This window comes from Sebastes fasciatus, chromosome 14 (assembly GCF_043250625.1).
Source record: "Sebastes fasciatus isolate fSebFas1 chromosome 14, fSebFas1.pri, whole genome shotgun sequence".
Taxonomy (NCBI): Eukaryota; Metazoa; Chordata; class Actinopteri; order Perciformes; family Sebastidae; genus Sebastes; species Sebastes fasciatus.
This window is the reverse complement of record NC_133808.1, coordinates 15904509-15929468: the sequence shown is the minus strand read 5'-3', so window position 1 is coordinate 15929468 and position 24960 is coordinate 15904509. Positions and strand designations below refer to the sequence as shown.

The 24960-nt window shown below is 40.4% G+C and overlaps 2 protein-coding genes across 6 annotated transcripts in view; both read right to left on the bottom strand.

Annotated features, from left to right (window-relative positions):
* LOC141782633 (dedicator of cytokinesis protein 9) overlaps positions 1–2613 on the bottom strand; it is a 99487-nt gene extending 96874 nt beyond the window's left edge. Inside the window, exons 1-2 of one of the 2 annotated variants that reach the window (XM_074659225.1) lie at positions 2436–2613; positions 2157–2303 (exon numbers count right to left, since the gene is read on the bottom strand). In XM_074659225.1, the coding sequence (XP_074515326.1) occupies positions 2157–2303; positions 2436–2450 (162 nt within the window). In that variant the 5' untranslated portion in view covers positions 2451–2613. The remainder of the gene's footprint in view (positions 1–2156; positions 2304–2435) is intronic. The other variant, XM_074659222.1, reaches the window with a different exon arrangement.
* A 2796-nt stretch (positions 2614–5409) lies between these two features.
* LOC141782634 (FERM, ARHGEF and pleckstrin domain-containing protein 1) overlaps positions 5410–24960 on the bottom strand; it is a 91155-nt gene continuing 71604 nt past the window's right edge. For 2 of the 4 annotated variants that reach the window (XM_074659227.1, XM_074659226.1), the window contains exons 14-27: positions 21841–22028; positions 20277–20366; positions 18355–18488; positions 17380–17458; positions 16194–16431; positions 15610–15740; positions 14576–14644; positions 14021–14110; positions 13655–13737; positions 11842–11954; positions 11472–11635; positions 9274–9381; positions 6709–6860; positions 5410–6618 (exon numbers count right to left, since the gene is read on the bottom strand). In XM_074659227.1, coding sequence (XP_074515328.1) covers positions 6537–6618; positions 6709–6860; positions 9274–9381; positions 11472–11635; positions 11842–11954; positions 13655–13737; positions 14021–14110; positions 14576–14644; positions 15610–15740; positions 16194–16431; positions 17380–17458; positions 18355–18488; positions 20277–20366; positions 21841–22028 — 1721 coding nt within the window. In that variant the 3' untranslated portion in view covers positions 5410–6536. Of the gene's footprint in view, positions 6619–6708; positions 6861–9273; positions 9382–10483; positions 10621–11471; positions 11698–11841; positions 11955–13654; positions 13738–14020; positions 14111–14575; positions 14645–15609; positions 15741–16193; positions 16432–17379; positions 17459–18354; positions 18489–20276; positions 20367–21840; positions 22029–24960 lie in introns of those variants that run through there. The other 2 variants (XM_074659228.1, XM_074659229.1) reach the window with 2 other exon arrangements.

Sequence of the window (24960 nt, the reverse complement as noted above, 5' to 3'; positions counted from 1 at the left end):
AGGGTCAAACACACGCCATAATATGACCTGCACTTTTCACCCAGGAAGCCCACATGTGCTCCCACCCAGCTGATCCAAAGTCAGCTGACTTTTTACTGATGACTTTCCACAAAGGTTTAAACCAGGGCTGCCCAAAGTGGGGCCCGCGGGCCAAAGTTGGCCCGCCATAAGGTTTGATTTGGCCCGCCAGATGTTTCTAGCAAATTTAGTTTTTTGAATTAAAAGACCTGCGGGATAGCTGGCGATTGTGACTGACTTTACTCTCTTTTGGAGGTTGTAGCAGGCTCAGTTTTAGAGCTACACTGGTATCATATTAAACTAGAACCTAAGGAATCCATTGAAACCAACCATGTCATACTTGTCAGGAAGGAGGCTAAATAACGCTCCAAAGTTAGGCTAAATTTTGGCGAGGAAAAACCGGCATTGACAATTTTCACAGGGGTCGCTTGACCTCTGACCTCAATATATGGGAATGAAAATGGGTTCTAAGGGTACCCACGAGTCTCCCTTTTACAGACATCTCCACTATATGATAATCCCATGCAGTTTGGGGCAAAAACATGCAGGTTTTTTGCATGCAGTATAAATGTGTTATTTTCGCATATTCTAAAAAATAGTGTATTTGAATATTTCTGCTAGGGTCCATAAACAGTCTTGGAATTACATAAATTGACTGGAAATGAGCCCACTTGTCTTCAGCAGGTACAGTAGGTTTTAAAGGACTGTTTGTAACTTTTTAAGCGTATAAATCTACCGGGTCGGGACACATGCGCCCTCGCATATGCCTCTGCTCCGCTGCCTGCCTTCACTCACACCGCGCCGTTCTTGCTCCACCACTAGACGAGCATGCGTGCTCACTCCACACTGCAGAAGAGTTAGTTTAGCTCTGAGAATATCTAGTAAATGTACAGTGGACGTTTATGCAGAAATTAATGCTGCAGCTCCTTCAGACCAACAGAGGTTTTCCGTGTCTTGTGAAGTGACGGGGCTCCGCAGCGAGAAACGTTATCACCGGCAACCGGTCGGAGACGGTAACAGTTTTCCTGCAGCAGGGCTGAAGCAGGAAGAGAAACGTTACCGTCTCCGACCGGGTGCCGGTGTCTCTCTCCGGCTGCGGTCGGAGGCGATAACGTTTCTCTTCCTGCTTCAGCCTCAAAGCCAACACTAGGATCAGCATTGATTCATGGAGAGACCTTCGTCTGGTCAGCTAACATTACTGCCAAGCAGGTGAAATATAGAGTGATATTGTGGTTTTAGCTGACGTGTGTCGCCTCACTGTTTCGAGCAATGCTCGTTCATGTCTATTTAGAGCGAGCCCAACGTTGACTTTCGTTGACTTAACGGCCACAGGTGTCACTGTTAACAAGCATTTCTGATTCTTACAAACAGTCCCTTTAACTATGTAAAAGTTTAAATAATATTCTATTTGGGGAACTTGGGATCCTACTACCATTTTGCATCTTAACAATACAATACAATACAATACAATACAATAGGTGTATGCTTTTGGCCTGTGGCCCACCATTAAAGGTCCCATATCGTGCTCATTTTCAGGTTCATACTAGTATTTTGTGTTTCTACTAGAACATGTTTACATGCTGTAATGTTCAAAAAAAACTTTATTTTCCTCATACTGTCGGCCTGAATATACATGTTTTTACCCTCTGTCTGAAGCGCTCCGTTTTAGCGCATTTCGAGGAATTGCGTCGAAATTGGAACAGAATTGCGTTGCTAGGCAGCAGCTTGGGTACTTCCTGTCAGCTGATGACATTCACATACACTGTAACAGTAAATTAACTGGGACACATTTAGAATCTCTACGTTTAAAACCGTGTAATAGTTTAAATATTGTATATTTGTGACATCACAAATGGACAGAAATCCTAAAGGCTTGTTTCAAACGCACAATTTCTGAATACGGGCTGTGTGTATTTCTCCATATATTGAGCATTTTGATAGTTTAACAGTATTTATATAGCACTTAAACCTGCTTTATAATGTAAAAGACATGAACATCTCACTTTTTACAATATGGGACCTTTAAGTTCCAGTTTTGGCCCTAAAAGGGAAAAAGTTTAGGCACCCCTGGTTTAAACAGACCGACCGATGTGATGGCATGGTAGAAGAGGAGAAGAGGAGTTAAGGTGTGTACTCACAACTAGCACGGACGTCCTCACCACCTCAGACACACTTTGCCTGAGCTCCGCCGCGGTGCCAGGTTTGCCCAGACCTCGCGTAAACCTCCTGGTCTCCGGATGCGCTGCTGGAGTCGCCATCGTTACGCACCGCTTTGCATCAATGACCTGTTCAATCCACAATTAAATACGAAGCGAGGTTTTAGAAGGAAATCATCACCAACGCCAGTGAGCACCACTTTGAGTTTGAAGCTGGGTCATGTTGTTGTGGTGGTGTGGCTGCTGCTGATTCACTCCCACCTCTCTCGGTCTCATACTTTCACTTTGGAAAGTCAACTCGTGCTGCGTTATTCCGGCGCGCTGCCTTCTTCCATCGGGTCTATTGTTGTCATAATAAAGTATCCTCTTGAGGAGTGTTTCATTGGCAATCCAGCGACAGACAGGAGGTGTATAATCTGGTTGTCTCCTCGGAGCACTCCGCCCCTTACCGGTTTAAAGGCCGGCCCACTGCTGGCTGAGTGTGTGTGTGTGTGTGTGTGTGTGTGTGTGTGTGTGTTTGGACTTTGGACTGCAGCCACTTTAACAGTCTGAATGACTGAACCACTGTTTTCATATCATCACCACAAAAATCACAACTCTGGAGGGCATGTTTTCTGGAGTGTCACTACCTTTGTGCCTTCTGGCATCCGAAAAAAAATGTTTTTAACTCATACTAGAACACATTTTCATAGAATAACCAGATAAAATCTTTATCTTTATCTTTTATTCGGATCTCCATTAGCCCAGCTATTCTTCCTGGAGTCCACTTAAATCACTTTGAACTGTTAGGCTACATCTCAGTACATAATCACATTACAATCTTTACCAACAATAACCACAACATCAAAAGCAACAGCAACAAAACACAACAATATTCAAGACACAAACCAACACACCACACAGGACCTAGGTTCGAGTTAATACTATTCACAGAGTATAGATGTAAATATGATTAATTTGTGGTTGGACCATAGCATATTATGTCAAAATACAAAAACATACAAAAACAGAACAAGCAACAACTTATTTTACCATAAATATTAACAGGACTTTGTATTTATCCAACATTAAACCTTTTATCATTTGATGTTAGCTAAATATCGGCAGACACAGAGAGCTGTTCAGCTCTATGTTAAAAAAAGTGGGTTAATAATTAATGAATGTGCTGCTAAATACATTTAAATCCAGAGGACAGATGGTCATTTTGTAATGGGTTATGTATGAATAATTCTGATGTGGTTGTCTTACATGTCTGTTTGTCTGTCTATGGTAACAGTATGTCTGTTGTATGTGTACTTTTTCTCAAACTGAGCTGCCTATGGATGCAAAATGAATTTAAGTGCAAACTGACAATAACGTTGTATTGTATCGTATCGTAATATCGAGGTTCAAGCTGGTTCACTGACATTGTATTACAACAAGATATCAAATTAGACTCACTATTAAGCCTTCTTTTATTTGCATGTCACGTCAAAGTTGTGATTTAGAACCAAAACTGAGCTTTGATGTTATATAGGACACTTATATAGGGTACTTTCTGATATTGGAGGGGAAATATTTTGGTTAAAACAACTTTATTGAGTTTTTATCAGGGCTGTCAATCGATTAAAATATTGCATCGCGATTAATCGCATGATTGTCCATAGTTAATTGTGATTAATTGCAAATTAATCACATTTTTATCTTTTCAAAATGTACCTTAAAGGGAGATTTGTCAAGTATTTAATACTTTTATCAACATGGGGATGGACAAATATGCTGCTCTATGCAAATGCATGTATATATTTATTACTGGAAATCAATTAACACAAAACAATGACAAATATTGTCCAGAAACCCTCACAGGTACTGCATTAAGCAAAAAAATATGCTCAAATCATAACATGGCAAACTGCAGCCCAACAGGCAACAACAGCTGTCAGTGTGTCAGTGTGCTGACTTGACTATGACTTGCCCCAAACTGCATGTGATTATCATAAAGATGGCATGTCTGTAAAGGGGAGACTCATGGGTACCCATAGCACCCATTTTCATTCACATATCTTGAGGTCAGAGGTCAAGAGACCCCTTTGAAAATGGCCATGCCAGTTTTTCCTTGCCAAAGATTAGTGTAACTTTGGAGCGTCATTTAACCTCCTTCACAACAAGCTAGTATGACATGGTTGGTACCAATGGATTCATTTGCATTTCTTCACTCTAGCTTTAAAGCTGAGCCCGCTACAATCTAAAAATTGCATGATGCATTCATGCGTTAAAGAAATTAGTGGCGTTAAAACAAATTTTGCATTAATGCGTTATTATCATATTAACTTTGACAGCCCTAGATTTTAGTGGTTATTATGTCATAAGATTTTAAGTGTGTTTTTTAGTATTGTGAGGAAAAGAGGTACTTTATTAATCGCCACACACTCAGATCTCTACAGATTAATTTAGTGAGCAGACGTGGTGCCTAAAACAGAATATCCAAATTGCTTTGCTTCATTTCATACACGTTAGGGCTGTCACAATATCAGATTTTCACTTCACGATTATCGTGGCCAAAAGAATTCACGACAATAATATTATCACAATATCTATAGAAAATGTGAAAAAACTAAATAATGCCAGCAGTCAAGACTTTTGTTTATTGTGCGTTTTGTCTTTTTTTGTCAAATAAATTGCACTAATAACACAAGCGTAGGGAGGTGGAGAGAGAGTCTGTAACCATAGCTGTAAATATAAAATTATTTAAGAGTCTGCTGGATTATTTACACAATACTATCATATGTGGATTATTAACAGGATATCAGTATTTCATTTTTAAATATCACAACACCCCTAATACGCATTTTTTAATGTTACTTTCCTTCTTTGTTCACAAATTCTGAATATTTTTCACATTTTTGTCTTCATATTGAGGGTAATATGACTGTTTTAGCATGCTGGTAAAACAATGCTGGTACGGGTGCTGGTCTCCTGCTGTCATGAAGAGCTAAATGCACATTTAGAAGAATTTATGAATGCATGAATTATTAGAGTATACTCACTGTTCAGAACAAAACAGGGCTTTGCTCTCTATTGCCTGTATGACTAGACACGAATATAAAGACACTGTGGTTATGGCTTGACTGAACCAAAAGATCAATGATGCCATCTGTAGGTCAAAGCTGTAAGCACACCAAAGAGCTGCCTTGCTGTACATGAAAACATCACTCCAGCCTCTTGAGCGTCGACAAAAACACAAGTAACACAAATCTAAGTTTGAATAAGTTTTTTTTTATTGCTTTCATTTCCAAAGAGCTCTCTGTTGTCTGAAGAAAAAGCAAAACGTTGCAGTTCTAAGCAGAACTGAGGTTTTCCATTTCATTTGCTTCACTGCAAAACCCTGTCAAATGCATATTATTTCCATTCATGTAGACCCATAAAAAGATCTGGAATCTGTATACAGGAGGCAGCCTAGTTCAGCGAGGGCAACGGCGCTTGGAACTGAAAGTTTCTATTTTGTTTCACACATAATCTTTAAAGCTTTCAATAACACTCACCATCATAATACAATGATTATGAACAAATCTCACATTTTCTCACAGAGCTGAAGGGGAACTTTAGTTAGTAAAAAAAAAAGCAAAAAAAAAAGCAAAACAGTCCGAGACGTATTCATACAACAAATATCAGCGAATAGAATATTTACTTTACTTGAAATGGCATTAATCTGGCAGCTACCCCTGGCCACATTGTGATCCATCCTAGGGTTATGTCAATAATACAACAAAATAATTTCATATTTTCATAATTTTTTAAAACAAGAACACATTGTGCTGGGCCAGGTGTGAACAGAGCATCGACCTTTAAAGGGTGGCCTGTTTTAATATGATTTAAAATGTCATGGTATACAGTCTAAGGAGACACTCCCCAATGTAACAAAATAGCATTAAAAAGTTCAGGACATTGATATATAAACCAGTTTGGCACTGAAGTTGCAGGACATTTTCAAAGCAGCAGTTTTCAATAAGATGAAAAAGTAGACAAAATCGTTATGACAATGCAATGACAGTTTAACCATCTACGAAATAATGCTGAATATCTATACCAATATGTTCCTACTGTAAGAACAACCAATGACAAAATGTAAAACCAGAAAGATAGGAAGTGGTTCAGACCATTAGAAAACAGTATAAAATGACATCCTTAAAAAGAGGTTTCAGAGTTGAGAGTAAAAATGCCAAAAAATGCAGTCTCTGATGCAGTCTAAACCAGCGGACATGTCACCATTAAAGCATTAAAAAGCACCAAATGTGCATGGACACATGTACAAATGTCCCAGAAATGTGTAGAAAAGAAAAGCAAAGAGTCTTGTCCTGAAGGAGATGGCGTGTGGACACAAACTCAGTGAGGGTGGGACTCTTTGCTGTTCAGGATGCGAGCGCCGCTGGAGGGGACTGTGGCGCTGCGGATGACCTCCATCCACCTGTAGGCAGAGAAAGACTTTTTTAATCAGACAACCAGGACTCAACAAAACTGAAAATATATTTATCATCTGGATGATTAAACTCGGTACCTCTCAAAAGTGTATTCGCTCTCCGATCGGAAATAGTAGACGTGGGACTTGAAATGCAGTTTGAAGACGTAGTCCTTGTGGATGTTTTCAGACTCTGAGGGGATGGTGACTGAGTAACCCAGCAGAGGAAGGCTGGCCAGTGGATAATCATCCTGAGGAAAATAATACAAATTTAAATTGGTCTGTTAATGATTGCATCAACAATTTGGAATAAAAGAAAAACAAAACAGTAAACATAGCCAGCGGTGGTTGAAGGATCCTTTATTTAAAGGGATAGTTTGGGTGTTTTGAAGTGGGGTTGTATGAAGTACTTATCCATAGTCAGTGTATTACCTACAATAGATGACGGTCAGCACGCCCCCAGTTTGGAGAAGCAGACAGGAGTTACCCCATGGAAGCAAAACAATGTACTGCCGTGGAAGGGGGCAGCAGCCAAACATATTTTAACCACCTAAAAGAAAGGTTCTCCTAAATAAATCAATGTCTAAGTGTACGCTATATTTAGAATATTTTTTGACGGTTTATCTTGCCGTGAGACAGCTATACAGTCCATGTTTCTGACGGGGAACCGTTATCTCGCCAACGCAACCAGACTCCATTGAAAAAAACAGTAATTCTATCTTGCAGAACACGGGGGCTGCTAGTCTACCGCTGCCTCGATTGGTTAGCTTGTTTGTTTTATTGTGTGACTTTAGTTAGTTAGGATTCACCAGTCACACAATAACACAAACAAACTAACCGATCGAGGCGGCGGCAGACCAGCAACCCCCGTGTTCTGCAAGGTGAAATTACAGTATTTTTTTCAATGGAGTCTGGTGGCTTTGGCAAGAGCATAGATGGATACAACGGCTTCAGTTCCCCGTCTAAAAAGGATGTCTGAAGGCAAGGTAAAACTGTGAGAATATTCTAAATATAACGCACTTAAACTAATATAGATTCTTTTTTGGTGGGCGTTTCTTTTAAGTGGCTAAAATACGTTTTGCTGCTGGCCCCTTCTCCAAGCTAGGGGCGTGCTGACATCTACTGTAGGTAATACACTGACGATGGATAAGTACCTCATATAACCCCACTTCAAAACAGCAGAACTATCCCTTTAAATAAGTAAATATCAAAAGTGAAAGTACTCATTCATGAAATTTTTTCTCTGCGTCTGATATATTTTCATATATGACATTATTAGATTAATACTGATCCTTTAATATGCAAGCGGCATTTTACGGTTGTAGGTGGTCGAAGTGAAGCTAGTTTTAACTACTTTGTTAACAGTTAGCTAGTTTAGTTCAGTGGTACCCAACCTAGGGGTCAAGGTTCCCTCAGAAGGTCACAAGATAAATCTGAGCGGTCAAGAGCTCATTAATGAGAGAGGAAAGAAAAATACAAGTTTTGCAGCACAAATCTGTCTTCATGTTTTTGGAATCTCGTCATATCTTTGCTGTTTTGTTAGTATTGGCTAGTTTTACCTCTTTGAGCCTTGAACAGTTGTTTAAATGAAACCATTTGAGAAGTTCAGAGGGGAAATGTCTCTTTGGTGGAACTGCTGACAACTCACAGACACAGTGAGGAAACATGACTACAACTAGACTCTGCTTTATTGTTAAAGGGATCACAAGCCAGACAGTTGGGAACCACTGGTTTAATCTTCAAAATTGCAATGTATTTTATAAACTTGTAAAATCTAATTCTGTAAAGTGAACAGCAACGACAGCGGTCTGATGAATGTGGTAAAAAGTACAATGTTTGTCTCAGAATTGTAGTGGAATATAAGTATAAAGTAGCATAAAATTAAGATACTGAAGTACAAGTACCTCAAATTTGTGCTTAAGCACACTTCTTGAGTAAATTTACTTAGTTACTTTACATAACATTAACATTTTCTACTGACTGAAAAGGTGTCAGCTGAAGCTACAGCTTTTTGCACCAACACTTTTTACAAAACACAACTGTTTGATGTCAAAAAGTAACATTTTACACTAACCCTGTTACCCTACATACTATGTCATTCTGATGATACATTTTTATATTTGCTTATTAAATATTTCTTAAAAACGATTTTTAAACTTACAAAGTGCTACACAGGCTCAGTTCCTCACTATAACTGCTATCCATCTCCTTTAACAAAAATAGAAATCAGTCCTAAACTGCATATTTCTCTAATGTCACACTGGCTTTCTCATATTTTAAACAACTTCTGAATACTTTCAGGTAGTAATTTCTCCTTCTTTTAAAGTCTACTAAGTCATTTAATAAACAGTGAAGTCATTTGTTCTTGATAAGTAGTTTTGTTTACAGCTCTTATAGCTCTCTTTTGATTGAAAATCAACTTGGTTGCGAAAACTTAAACAGCCGACAAAAAATTTCTAGGGGAAGAAGTGAGATTTAAAAAAAAAAAAACTGCAACGCCTGCAAACCTCCATCATAACACGAAGATTTGACATTCTGCACAGAGATGTGACGCCTTCGAGCCCAGCGGAGGGTAAACACAACAGAGTGAGGAGGGGAACGGACGTGGGAGAGGCTCCGATGTGTTCGCTGGACAAACAGAGTGGAGAGTTGAATGTTCATCACCTGGTGAGACTTGTAGAAAAACAGGCTGAAGTTGGTGAAGACCACCCAGAGCTTCTGCCAGCCGTTGCTGTTCTTAAACTTCCTCAGTAAGTTTCCAGACAGCTGATTCTACAAGGACAAAAAGGAACACGTTTTACATCTAAAACTTTATCAATCCATACACATTATAATAACACTAGTAGTTAGATTTTTGACTAAAAATGTGGAAGAAGGATTCATAAAATAAGAGATATGTCTGGTGATATTCTTAATTTTTTCTTATTGTTAACAAATAGCCATAAAAAGCCCAAAACCAACAGTGAACTGATCCTCCAAAGCCTCATAAAGCTTATTCCTCTGTGCCATAGATCTCACTAAAAACACATTAAACCTGCTGTAAGCAGAATGTTTTTGGCATCATTGGGCAACAAATCCATAATAACCTTTCAGCATATTGCAATTCAAGGGTTCTGAGAGATAACTAGACTTCTGCATCTCCTCATGGCTGTTTTCAGGCTTTGGCCAATCACAGGTCATTTCAGAGAGAGAGAGCGCGTTCCTATTGGCTGTTCATTCAACGGAGGCAGCTGTCAATCACTCGTGAACTCCAATCAAACGGTCAAACTAGGCAGCGCTGATTAAATAAGAATCAATATTATGTTAGTGTAATGCCTATTTCTCACCTCAAATGTTTTCAGAAACATCTTGTAGGGTACTGTTTAGCTGTAAAATGAGAAAGTTTGCTTTTACACCGCTGGTGGGCGGTGCTTGGTATTTCCTCAACTGATCTCAACATGGCTGCCGGGTCACAAACTTTAAGATAAGTTAAGATAAGAATACAAAAAGAAGGGCGCTAAAGTTCTTGCATGAGGCTCATTGTTGGTTTTGGTCATTTCATGGCATTTTCTGACAATAACGTGAATATAGAATATTGCCAGCCTCCGTTTAACTTCTGTGCTTATTTTATACTTCCAAATAAACTGTAAATCTACTGTTGCTAAGTAAGTACTTTAATACTTCTGTTACAGTATGTTTAATGATGGTAGTGCTTCTATCGTGAATTTCATTTTGGATCTTGAATTACAAGTTTCTGTCAAACCAATTGTCACTGATCTGCAACTTCTATTCTATCTGGTTTTCTTTTCTACAAAGCACTTTAGACTTTTTTGTCTTATGGTGAATTCAAGTAAACAGATACACGGGGCCTCTCCTGTCTGCCTGGCTCCTTTACCTCTAGACTCCTGCAGGATTCACTAAAGGAGAGGCTCTGAACACGGTACCAGCAGATAACAGACAGAGGCACTGGTCCCTGGCCACTGGATGGCCCCACCAGGGGGGCCTTATTCTCACTGACTGGACTAGGGTCCTCTACCACGGAGGAACGCACAGACGCATGGGGAAAAGAGAGAGAGAGAGACAGAGAGAGAAAAAACAAGACAGGGAGGGAAGGACAGAAACACAGAGACTGAGTCGGTGAAACACAGGCATGCAGTGGCAGGGATAAACACGGAGGCCGACGACAGTGTGTCCAGGCAAAGCTGTGAAGAGGACGTGGTTACAACTACAGAGGAAGAGCAGAACTAGATCAGGGCAAAACAGGATCCGTTCTGTTGGTGTGAGATGAGGACGTTTAGCACATCTACGTACTGCTCTCTCTCTCTATTTATAGACGATCAGAGACTTCAAGTGCCAGGGGAGGAGAAAAAGGACAGAAGCACACAGGAAAGCCACAGTTTTGAGTTTAGATAAGGACGTCACACAGGCTACTGTTAGCCAAGAGAGGGAGGGCGGGAACAGTATCCTCACCGAGGCTGCAAGTAGAGCAAATAAACAGCTTACAACAACTTACAGTGACTTACGATAAACATTTATCTGATGTATGCAAAATTCAAAAGGCCCATCATTTTCAGTTTTCAGGAGCAGATTAGTTTAAAGGTGCCATGTGAAGTGTTTGTCCATATGTAGCGCTGTTTTTAAAAAGTGGGTCCCCGTTTTTGTTTGTGCCATGCACATTTTGACAAATAAACTGAAAAGAATGAGCCTCATTTTCAGTTCCTTAACTATGTCTTTAAGTAAGAAATGGTTCGATGATGGAGTGCAGCGCAGGAGGATACTGTTCCCGCTGAGAGATAATCAAAGTGAATTAAGATACAGCGAGACACAGAGAAAGAAAACGGTGAAGCAGGAGGGGAGAGGCAGGTCTGAGGTTTAGCCGGTACCTCCACAGCTACGCTAAAGTCCACCAAGGACACACTGGTGTTCCTGTGCCAGCACACGTGCACCATGGTGTTACCACGGTGAGGGGCGGACCTCTCCAGCGAGGTGTGCGACGCCGTTATGTCGTCCTCAGACTCCGCCTCCACCGAGGAGTCCTCAGGGCATTCTGGGAAAGTCAGGAGGTTGTTACTGCTAGACAATGAGGAGGGTGGTGAGGGGAGAAGGGCGCTAAAGCACAGACAATGTCAGATCATTCACAAACCAAACGTAATCTCTGAGATTTAATTTACTCAAAATGTATTTTCTGAGATCCACTGTATATTTTTCGAGGAGACATTTTATATGCAGCTGTATGTTTATGTAGTAACTTACTGTTTTCTATCAGATCGCTGGTCAGAATGTCAGACGAAGGCCCATTGCTGGTTTTCACCGTCTCTATCGCCATCTGTATGTCCTCCATCCACTTCTCCATCTCCATTAGCGAACTAGAGTGAAAACACACACAAATGGATAAAATGTTCAGCATGTGCCATCATTAGTCACCACGGGAAGGCCTGGCGGTTAGAAATAGTCCATTGAACAAGAATGTCACAAGTTGGATCCATGTTAGTCCAGGTGTCCTGCCAAATCCTCCTCCTTAAAAAGACAGTAAGACACCATCTGCTCTGGATCAGCAAAGTGTTGGTTTGAAGGCAGGAAAGTGCTTTTTTGTCACAGTGAAAAAAGTGGCAATGTTAACAGTGAATGTTATTTCCTGCATTTGTATATTCATGTCAACCCAGAAGATAACACATTAGTAAAAAAATTGTTATTGGGTTTGAAGTTAGAAGTGATGTGTACATTGTAGGGCGGTCAAAGCTAACGCAAATTCGTTTTAACGCCACTAATTTCTTTAACGCATTACCGCAATCGATCTTTCTGAGGTTGTATCGGGCTCAGTTTTAAAGCTAGAGTGAAGATACTAGTATCATATGAAGCTAGAAAACCTAAGGAATCCATTGGTGCATACGTCATGTCATACTAGCTCGTCGCAAAGGTTAAATAACGCTCCAAACTTACGCTAAATTTTGGTGAGGAAAAACTGGCATGACCAATTTCAAAGGTGTCTCTTGACCTCTGACATCAAGATATGTGATTGAAAATGGGTTCTATGGGTACCCACGAGTCTCCCCTTTACAGACATGCCCACTTTATGATAATCACATGCAGTTTGGGGCAAGTCATAGTCAAGTCAGCACACTGACACACTGACAGCTGTTGTTGCCTGCTTGGCTTCAGTTTGACATGTTAAGATTTGAGCATATTTTTTATGCTAAATGCAGTATCTGTGAGGGTTTCTGGACAATATTTGTCATTGTTTTGTGTTGTTAATTGATTTCCAATAATAAATATATACATACATTTGCATAAAACAAGCATATTTGTCCACATCCATGTTGATAAGAGTATTAAATACGTGTCAGAGCTCCCTTTAAGGTACATTTTGAACAGATAAAACTAGTGATTAATCACGATTAATCATGGACAATGATGCGATTAATCACAATTAAATATTTGAATCGAGTAACAGCCCTAGTTCATAGCAATATTATTAATATCACTGGGTTAATTGGGTTAAATGTAGTGCAGTAAAATTTACAATAATTCCTTCTGAGATATAGTGGAGTATAAAGTAGCATATAATGGAAATACTCAAGTTAAGTACCTCAAAATTGTACTGATGTATAGTACTTGACTACATGTACTTAGTTACATTCCATCACGTGAAAAATAAAGTATTAAAAGATATGAAAATGTGCAGAGAAGCTTAATTGCTGTGAGGTAATTATTTGGAAGTGACCTTGATGAGCATATCAACATCTTTATCAGCTATTTCCTCTGGAGGACGGCAGCTGAACAAGAAGACTTTAATTACAGAGAGTTTAGAGAGTGACATAAAACTGAAACTGTAAAGCGAGGGTGCCAAAAACAGGATTTAAACAAAGCGTCTCAGTGGAAATAATTAGTTTTTCTACACGTCATTATTTGTGAGATCTCAACCGCATCTGACGAGTTCATGTAACGATTCAAAAACGTCTCCACACCAAAATCCCGACACTCCAGAAGAAGAAAGGCCACTGTTTGCTTTGGGTTAACTGTAGGTGCAGGTACAAGGTGTCTGTGCGCTGCTGACCGCTGTTCTTACCTTGCTGCCACCACCAACGACTGCTGCTGTCCAACCAATGTGAAGGCGTTCGGCACACCCCACTCATCTTCACTCTCTCTGATCTGGAAGACACAGAAAAAACATTAGAGAGCAGCGGTATCTGGGACAGCAAGGACCAAAAATAGACAGAAAGGGAGAGACGGAGGGAGGGATGATGAAAAGGAAGTGAGAGAGAAGGACATGTGTAGCCGTCCTGAAAGTGTGTCTGTGACTATGTGTGTGTGTGTTGGGGGGTGGAGGGAGACGTTGAAAGAGCTGTTCATACAGCGGCTTATCTGCAGTAATGACAAACTGGTGACAGCTGCTTGACGCACTTTGTGTTCAATTGGGAGAAACAGCACTTACTGTCATGCCATTGAGCGCCAGCTGCCCGTGCACTTTGAACTGATTGGTCGCCGTCATCCCTCGACTCGTGTACACTATGACGTCGTTGAACTATCGCCAAAGAGGCAGGGGAGGGAGAAAATGGAAATTAACAATCTTTCAAAACCCAACGCCATTGAGTCTGTTTTTTGTTTAAATGACTAAACTGAATGTATATAATCCAATAAATAATCCTAAGGAAGTACAAACAACTTGTCAAAACGACCACAAAGAAAAGATTGAGTGTAAATTATTCTACAGCACATGGCATTTTTTTTTAATACTTTGTTTATCAAAGTTGTATTTGCTACAAAATCAAACACACGTGTGAAACACTTGCATGCCAAGACTGTCTGAGCAACATGTGGTATTTTTCCTCGAAATTAGCTTTTTGTAGTTGCACAACATCTGCCAACACCATCTGAGTGATGTATATAGCTGGAAAGGACGAAAGCATGATTATTTTTCCGCTGAGATCACTCGGCTAAATAATTTGATTAGCGATGTGACCTAATCTAAAAAGAAAGTGGGTGTTACCAGGAAAAACATTCGTTGCTGCAGGCCTTTTCCAGACAGTTTGCTGAGGCAGCCTAACCGGATGAACTCCTGAGAAAGAGAAGACAGAAAAAGACATGCATCATTTATTAGACACGTTCTATACAGCAGGCCTATGGGCTGAATCCGGCCCTTTGATCATTTATAAATATGAAAAAAGTATTTTCAAAAAGAAAATGTCTTCCAATAAGAGAGTTTATTACCGTTCATTAATTTTACCACCCATGCTATTGATGCTGTTACAGTACATGCTGTAAAAAGCAATACTGTGTGTTTTTATTTTAGAAACAACGTAAACACCCATAAACTTAGAATGCTAGCAGGTTAGATTATTAGAAGATCATCATTTTACTAGTAGGATAATTATAATAATGCTAATTACTCCATTTATTAGTTATGTCTTGTTAAACACAGAAATACAATGGCGTATGGGCCTTAGGGCCATTGTAGGTAAAAAACTAAAATTGAGCCGGGGGAGGGGGGTAATATTCGGAGAGAAAACTCAGAATTTGCGAGATTATAAAAACATAAATTCTCGGGAAAAAAACTCTGAAAACTGAGCAAGGCGAAGGTCCTGAAAAATTCATATACATGTTTTCTTTTATGTTCTTAGTGTGTTCTTTTATGAACATAAGTACTAAAAGTTACAGGAAAGTAGAGAACTTCTATCTTTGACTACACAAAGGCGTATGTCTCAAAACTAAAAACCCATCGACTTCCAGACAAGAAGTGCTAAAATGCAAACTCATTTCCAGGTTTTAGGATTCACTCCTGTAGCACTCTATAAAGCTAATTAAAACAACAACCTACTAAGATTTAAAAGGTGTGTTGTTTTCACATTTAAATTCCTAGCTTTGCAGATCTGAAACAGAAATGTAAATGTCCGGCCCCGTGGCACTTCACTGTTTTTCAAATCTGGCCCTTCTAAATAAACTAATTGAACAGGCCTGCTATACAGGGTGTCTGTAGAGAATTAAAAACCTCTGCCAGTCCGTTCTTTCAAGCTTTAAACTCACCCGACCAGAAACAACAAGATTGTCGACGCCAATCAAATCCTTCTTCAGCTCCAGAAGCTTCTGGAAGTTCTCCATCTTCATTAGGCTTCCCTGGAGCTGCTCCACCACCTCAGACACATCTGCCAGAGCAGCTACAGACCAACCAGGGGTTAGAGATTATTGGACATGGACTGTTAAAATCACTCTACAGCAGTGGTTCCCAACCTGGGGTACGGGCCCCCTCAGGGGGCGCCAAAGATCACAGGGGGTGTGTGAGGATTTGTCTGCTCTGAGGGTGTCAAAATGGCATTTGCACATGTATAACTAAAATCATAATAACACACTTACTGGATAATGTTTTACAAAAGTCTATATATACAACTATTGAAAAAAATATATTTCTTAATACTTAATATTAATTAAAGTAAGTTGATTTAATAAAAATAGACTTATGCCGAATTCACACAAGGCAGCAGTGAAGTGCGGCTCGGTTTTTCTTAGATACAAGTTGGTGGGGCGGCAAGGAAATTAAGTTGGGAACCACTGTTCTACAACACCGGAAGACCTAAATGTGCCTCTATGAACACTAGCCCTGAGCGCAGTACCTCTGCAGTCCCTGAAATCCACATGAGTAGCTGGGTAGTGTTTGCACAGGCGCTCCAGGATCTGCTTGTAGTGACTGAGGCGGTGCAGAGGCCGCAGGATGAAGACGTTGAGGGGGACGTAGCAGACCTTCTGCAGCTCAAAGTCCCTGCAGAGACCTTCCAACTTGCGGGACCCCCTGCACGCCTTCTCCAGCTCCAACAGAACTTCAGACTGTTTATGCAGGTTTGCTGTCAGGGGCTACGGACAAAGGTGGAATATGGCACACATAAATGAGTATTAAACGGTAACTTTGGTATTTTTCAACCTCGACCCTATTTCACCATGTTTTTGTGGCTAACTGCCTAATGGGGACAACAATTTCTGAAATTGGTCCAGTATTTAGGGAGAGCGCTGTAGACAGTTTTTTTGCTCACAGGCTGCAATTTAATCCTAATGGGGCAAGCTGACACCGTCATTTACGTCCACTAAAAGTGCTTGATTTTGCCATGACAGGCTCTAAATGTTATTATAAGTGTCTGACATTATGGAAAGAGTCTTGCTCAAGGATAAGTCTCGTTCTGAAATCGAGGTGACGTGTTACCGGAAGACAACGGTGGAATAGTGGAGTACATCCATGGTGGAAACGTGAGTGCCAGCCGGGCAGTTTGTTGTGTTGGGAGTACAGAAAGTGTAGCTTAGTGTTATCTAAAAGATTTTTAATATCATGGCTGAATATTTAGATGATTTTGACAATGTGGATGAGGTCTTTAAATCTGATGGTATTTATTTGAGCCAGAGTATACAGATATTCAGATTTCACAACGAGACTTCTCCTTGAGCGAGACTTGGACACAATAACAAACAGGCCGGATCAAGAGAAAGGTAAGAAAAACATTGTATTTCTCTGTAGGGTTCTTTCCATAATGTTGTCAGACACTTATAACAATCTGAGCCCATCAGTGGCAAAAACAAACACTTGTAATGAACATAACATTGACGCTGCTCACTTGCCCTCACAGCTCGTTTCGCAGCTGCCAGTTACAGCGTTATCCCTCAATACTGGGACCAATTTCAGAACTTGTTGTCCCTATTTAGTCAGCTATACACAAAAACATGGGAAACTAGGGTGCAGGTTGAAAAATACCGAAATTGCCCTTTAATTAATTACTGTAATTATAGAGTGTGAGTGCAAGACTGATTCCTCACCTTCAGGCCCTGAAGGTTCTTCAGCATGACATCACCAATGCGCTGGTAGTCTTTTATGTGAGCATTGGAGCGTCCTTCCCTAAAACACATAAACATCAGCAGAAGTTATTTTTAATCTCCAAGACATTATGGAGCCATTTGTAGACAGCGAATTAATAAGCCACGCAAAAGCACTTAAAGCTCATTGATTATTCAGACGAGCTTTAGTTCATGCAAGTAAAAATCCAATAAAGTTGGAAAGAGCTCTTTAAACTTTGAGACGGAGATCCACCAGCAGGTGTCTCCCTTGAGCATGACTTCCCCCACACAGGGTGCTGGAGTAATGGGCTGCCATTACTGGGTTCATTCAGAATATTTATTATTACGTTGGGACAGCATTTTAGCAGTTGCTTTAGGGATCCAGTCTGTAAAACACATCCTTCCTAATCTACGACAGACAGCTTTCTAATCATGGTCACAAAAACATCTCTACTACGATATTTGAGTATGCAAAGAGGCACAATGCAGTGCTAGTTAATTTGTGTACACATTTGAATGTGGTTCTTATCGGCAGAGTTGACTGTAATATCACTTTAGCTTCAATGTAGAGTTCTAACGATGACTCGCCAGAATAGGCTTTGAAATAAAAACACTTTATGTCTGCGGATAATAGCCGTAAATTCGGACATGCAGGCTTCATGCATCACTGCCTGCATGTCTCAGTGTGTGTGTAGTTCGGTGTGTGTATCAAATAAAGCACAACATCATTAAGGAGATCAGACAGCAGAAACCCACAGGCAAGAAAACGCCGGCCGTGGAGCAGCGCGACTGTTGCCATGGAGACGATAGCTCCTCAGGTCATCTAAAGGGACCGGGTCGCCCTCTCAGACTAAATGCCAATAAATCTCATTAAAAAAAAAAAGGGGGTATAAATTGTGATGAATTTGGGCTAAAACCAAACCACCACATAACTGGACGGAGTGAAATGAGTCTCACCACAGAGCAAGCCTCTGCTCCACCTCCCTGAGAAAACCTGCGTGGAACTTGTGCAGAGGCTCGAAGGTGGAGAGGACGGTGGTCTTCAGAGAGTCTGGAGTCGCCTCATCTTGTCCTACAGCGTTCTGGAAAGACTGAGATCACAGATACACACACACATATGCATCAGAGTTCAAGTAAGACAATGTGGCATGAAGCAAGATACTGTTTTAATTTACATTAGAGGGAAAATTTGCCACCTTTTTTATGTGGCTGTCCAGTCAGTATTGATGGTAAATGTAGGCGTAGGCATGGGCATGTAGGCTGCATACGTGTGGGTATGCAGATGAATATTGATGTGCATATGTGTAGACGTGTGAAATCTGTACATGTGGAAGGGTATATGCGGCCACATACTTTAGAAAGTGAAGATGGAGGACCTACAGTTCTCCAGAGGACTGAGTTATAACCCACAAGCACAGCGGCATATGCATGCCTCTATCCATGCATATTCATATATCCTGTACATGTACATAAAAACTGGAAAAGGGTTTTATATACACTGTGATATTTCCTTTTCCGAATAAAAATAAAATAAAAAATAAAAAAATAAAAGAAAATATCGATACACCTGAGTATCGCGATATTATGTTTTGTGATACTGTATCAATTCTCAAAAACAATGTATTGATTTTTAATTAATAGTTTACATGCAAAGACTTGTGGCAGACAGTGGTTCATCTTGTGCTGTGTTTGAACCCGTTCCACTCCAACGTAACATATACTGTACATATGTTAGGTGTGTTCTTTATACTATGACAGTGTTCCTAAAATTACATTGAATTAGAATATTGATTCATATTTGATCAGCGCTGCCTAGTTTGACCGTTTGATCGGAGTTCACGAGTGATTGACAGCTGCTCGGAGTTGACAAGGCTCCAGCTAGGTTCTGATTGGTTGTTTTCTTCTGGTCTGTGAAATCTTGCAGATGCCGTTAGGAGCACCGGAGGACACAGAGGAACATGATTTTTTCAGATTACCTGTCTCATACTGTCAGGCTATAGTGACCGTTTTATAAAAATAACTTTTTTTTTAATCATATTTGCTCCATTTCTACCCACTGCTGCTTTAAATCAGATTGAAGTCAAATGTTGCACATTGTGTCAGCGGCTACGAAAACAGCTTTTATTCATCTGATGTGATGGGAAAGGGTAGTTAAAAGTTGTTTTCTAGAAAGGGCTTGAGAAGAAGCGCCAGCTGTTGTTCGGATGACTTCACCCCAAACAGCAGCACCAACCAGTGTATGAGAAGAGAGCACACACACACAGCTGTAAAAAGAACGAGGACACCAGCCAACCCAAATATTTATGAGACGTGTGAAAGGCTTCTCTGAAAATCACAAGAACGGGAAGCCTTTAAAAACGCCAGTGAAAAGCATTTTCTCCACGTGCGTGTGCCGAATCAGTGGCGCTTCACTACGGCCTTGTGAGAACATCCTCCTTGTTCGCCAGTTGAAGTAGCTGCATGTTTAATATCCTGTTTTCTGCTGCTCTGCCTTTGAGATACCATCAAATGAAATGGTGTCCATATGTTTGTACTCAGCCAGTGAAATCTAAAGGAACAGACTTGACACGGGGAGTCACATGCAGAGGGAACATGCGGCTAAATCCATCTATCTCTTTAAACACAAACACAGTTTAGTATTCACAGCCTTGAGTGAGACAGATAAATGCATTTCAAAGCGCGGGTGTGGGGGAATGAATACAAAATTTAATCGCATCTGCCAAAATATCCCTATGTCACTGCCTGTGCCAGTGTTTTGGCGGGGCACTCTGCGATGGAGCAGCTAACCGGAATAATCAATGTTTTCTCCCCAGAGGACAGGAGAAAACAAACAGTGGAGAAGCGTGTTGGGTGAGGAGGCTTCTTTTTTTTTCTCTTACCACAGTCACCACCTCCAGGTCCTTCAGATACGTCCTCTCTGTGGTCAACAGCTCCTTGGCGATGAAGTAGGCCCGGTCTGTTGGGAACCGCTGCAAAGAAGTCACAGAGAGGAGACAGTGAGCAAGGACGAGTCGTTTTTTTTCATGGTGTATTTTAAGACATTATACAAAAAAGACATTCGACGGAGACATTCAAAGGACATCAAAACAGACATGCAGATAGCACGGGAAGAGGAGGGTGCAAAGGGGGACACCCTAAGCCCGCAAAATTCAACAGTTTTCCTTTTTTTCGTAGTCAATTAATCGATTAGTCAGTTGACAGAAAAATAAACGGCAATTATCTTGAATATCTTTGGGTTTTGGACTGACAAAACAAGAGATTTAAAGACATCGCCTTGGACTTTGTGGGGCTTGGAATGGACATTTTTCTCTATTTTCTGACATTTAATGGACCAAACGTAGGGCTGCACAATTAATGGAATATCAATCGCAATCACAATTTTGGCTTCCCACAATTAAATGACCATGATCGACTGCGAAATTGACGTTAATATGCGTGCTACGCTCAAAGAAAACTCTGCTGCATAAATCAAGTGCTACCTTAACTAACAGCTAGAGATGCAGCGTCAATCAGCAACCGAACGAAGCCAGACGGTTTTCAGCAGTCTCATATATCGCATTATTTGCCGGTCAGCCGCCACATGATGGTTATACATCAGCACACAGCGACAGTAACGTCACACACAAACACACACGACATGTCGTTGGTGTGGAAGTTCTTCAGTGTGAGTGAAGAAGACATAAAGCTGCAATTTGTCACCACTGCAAGTCCTGTACATTATGTTGAGTTCAAGCTCTGCTTAGTAAAAACTTGTATTGGGCGATGGTAAATTATAACTCTATCATGATGCGTTCAAATGTAATCTTGTAAAATGTAGTTTTTGGTGAGAAACTTGAACAAATCCAGTTTGGAGATGTTTTCACAGCAATATAAAATAGATAATAGAGAGAGAATTGACCTGTTTAACTTCCCAACACTAGCTCTAAGCAGCTTATAATATATAATTAGAACGACTAATGCCAAGATTTTTTTTTTATCAAAGCGAATATATAAATATAAATACAATGATTTATTTCCTAAACATTTGAATTGTGTGTTTAGTGTGTTTATCCAAATAACCACTATAGATGACAATAACAAAATAAAAGGATAACATTTAGAGTTCATTTTGGCCATAATCGTGCAGCCCTGACCTAGCCCTGGTCGGAGAGTTGGTGAGTAAGTGAGCAAGAACAAATCAACTATGCAACTATGAGTAAGTCCAGCTTGTGTATTGCCTGTCTAACCTATTTCTCTGAGTAGACTTACAGGAAAATACTCAGCTTCAGTCCCTGTGGAGAGTTATTTAGGACAGGTAATCTAGGTGCAGGGCTATTTTCAGTATGTGACAGTGGCTTTGAAGCACAAGCTTAGTAAAGAAAGAAAATAAAAAAAAACAACAACTAAAAAACTCATACAACAAGGCAACTTATTGGAGTGAAGCTGAACCATTAAGTTACAAACCTTCCTCCGAACCTCGTCTTCATCGTCAGTGCGAATGCTGCCGGCGTCGTTGAGCAGCGGGCTGGTGAGTGGGGAAGGCAGCCGGCCGTCGGGACTGTGACCGCACAGCTCCAGTGACTTCTGACCGTTGACCATGCCGTGGGAGTGACCAGAGGACGCAGACAGGTGAGGGCTGTTGGGCACCACTCCTGCACGGGGTCAGCAACCGAAAAGTGAGGGGAGAAAATGAACAAGTGAGTGATTCAAATAGATAAACACAACAGGCATATTCTTAGCATTTGCATTCAAGTCTCAGATGCACGCTGTGAGAATTCATATGAAGTCAGGGAGATGATACGTCACAGAAAAGTAGACGATTTGTTGTATAATCGTACATTTGAACAGATAAAAAATGTGTGATTAATTTGCGACTAATCACAATTAACTATGGACGGTCATGCCATTAGTCGCGATTAAATATTTTAATCAATTGACAGCCCTAAAATGAATATCTTCATTCATTCTTCAACAAGACATTTGAAGATGTCACTTGTTTTCATTATTTTTGGACATTTTGACTAAACATTTAATCAATTAATCAAGAAAATAATAGTCAGATTAATGAAAATTGATAGTTGCAGCTGTACAGTCAAAGTCAAATTCCTGAGACACTCTGCTGACGTTTTGATATGAATCAGACTTTCCAGCATTCAATTCGTAATCCAACATGGCAAACATCACCCCTTGGGAGACTATGCAGACTATAATCTGAAGTATTTACAAACCACAGTTTGACCCAGGATCAGAGTCTCCTTCTGCCACACAGGAAAACTGATGAGATGACTCACTCTACAGTTCCAGACATCTCTGGCAGCCTCCGTGCAACGTCAATCAATAGGCGAGCTGAGGCGCATGCCGCAGGACGATCAAGAGGAATAGCTTACTAAGTGTCATCTATACTGACGATGTTCACTGAGCTTACTTACTATGTTTTGGCTGTGACTTGCCCACCTCTCCCTGTCGTCCTCTGGTGTGTCGACGCAAACACAACAGTGATTACAAGCACACGAACCAGCTCAACGCACCAGCGCAAATCTGGGAAGGATTTACTATGAGGAGGGAAGGAGTGGAAACCACAGTGCACATCTACAAGATCGCTACAAATGAGAATCTACACAGACATCCACCAACCAACACTACAAAACTACAGGGAGAGTGAAGAGGAGAAGTATCTACAAAGAGCACCAAAACACTGACTGGGGTCTCAAAAAGAAGATCCGGAAAAACCTCACGTCATGAAGGTCATCTTTATTGCCTCTAAAAGAACATACATTGTTAAATGAATATAAATCTTGAGAAAAGCAGCATAAAAAGGGTCAAAGCCAGGTGAGCAGCTAGAGGAACACTGAGTGAGTGAACAAGAAACTGAAGTGCGATAATTCATGCAGACCTCTATAAAACAGATCTTTATGTTTGTTAAAATAAACAGCCTTGTGACACCTTTATGATTATGTTATTGCCGTACTGAAAAAGTCAGTTGGTAATGAGGAAACATGCATTATTCAGTCCATGAATACAAATCAAGTTTTACATCTTGTAATAGTGACACAGTGAGCTTTAAAAAATACTGTATTTTAATACGCCGTTTTAAAATTCAGTCCCTAATCATACCGCCTGGTTTCCTAGTCTTAAAAATCTGCTTTAACATCACATTCTCCAGTCTGTTATACTAAATTAGGAAATGTGACAGTGAAGTGACTGAGAGCACTAGCTGTATATTACAGAACATTCAGCTTATGCAGAGAGCAGACAGAGCAGAACAGCATTGGAAAAAAAAACACCCTCGAGGACACCATTGGTTGAAAAACACACACAAGTCTCACCCACAGACCTGGAACTTTGAGCCGAAACCAAAGATGGTTTGGACTAGAGCTGCAACGATTAATCGATTGGTTGTCGACTATTAAATTAACCGCCAAATATTTTGATAATCGAGTCATTTGTTTGAGTAATTTCTTACGGAAAAAAAAGTCAAAATTCTCCGATTCCAGCTTCTTAAATGTGAATATTTTCTGGTTTCTTTACTCCTCTATGACAGTAGACTGAATATCTTTAAGATGTGGGCAAAACAAGACATTTGAGGAAAACACTGATCAACAATTTTCACCATTTTATAGATCAAACAACTAATCGATTAATCGAGAAAATAATCAACAGATTAATCGACAATGAAAATAATCATTAGTTGCAGCCCTTGTTTGGACCAAATTCTCTATCTGCTCCAAGTGACTTAGTCTCTGTGTGGCAGAACGTCATGCCAGGTGTACGGGAGAGCTTTGTGCACCAGAAAGGGTTCCCTCACACTGCAGTGATCCAGTAACTCCCTCATATAAACATATGTTCTCTTTCATAGTGCTGTAGTGATCTATGTCATGCCGCTTAGAAAAAGTTTTGCTATCGATAATCAGATACTGAATCGAATATGAAAGGCTAGCGTACATTCTGTTTGATTTACTGATGAGAGGGAAAAAAACAAAACAGATAGCCTGTTAACGCTGCCTAAATGCACTTATTTGATTCATCAAACGCATATCTCTTCGACATGGCTGGTTTAGCTATTCAAGATAATATAAGGTGATGCGGAAATGGCAGTAAATTACGTCAGGAATGTTCATTTACGCACAAATTCGCACTTCTCACGATTTAAAGATGAGGCCTGTTGTGATTTTGGTCGCGATGATTTGACATTTTTAAAAAGTGGGTTCCCATAAAAAAAGTTTGGGAAACACTGGGATAGATGATAGTGGAGAGGCAGACAGGAAACAAGGGGAGAAAGAGCGGGGTATGACACCCAACTAAGGTCGAAACGGGGACCTTTTCTCGCAGGCAACTGGGGTGCACCTTTTATAGTGTCCATGTTGAATAACAGAAGAATTGTGAATGAGCAATTGATAATGTTGAAATATCAATTAATCCAAAACACATCTGTCATTTAAAAGGCTAATAAAGTATAGTCGATCCAGACACACATACAAAATAAAACCACAAAATCTCACTCTGCTGCTTGACGTCAACGCTAAAAACGTCTGGGAGCACAAAAGCAGAAGCAGACGACAGTGATGGATGAGCCGAGAGACTCGC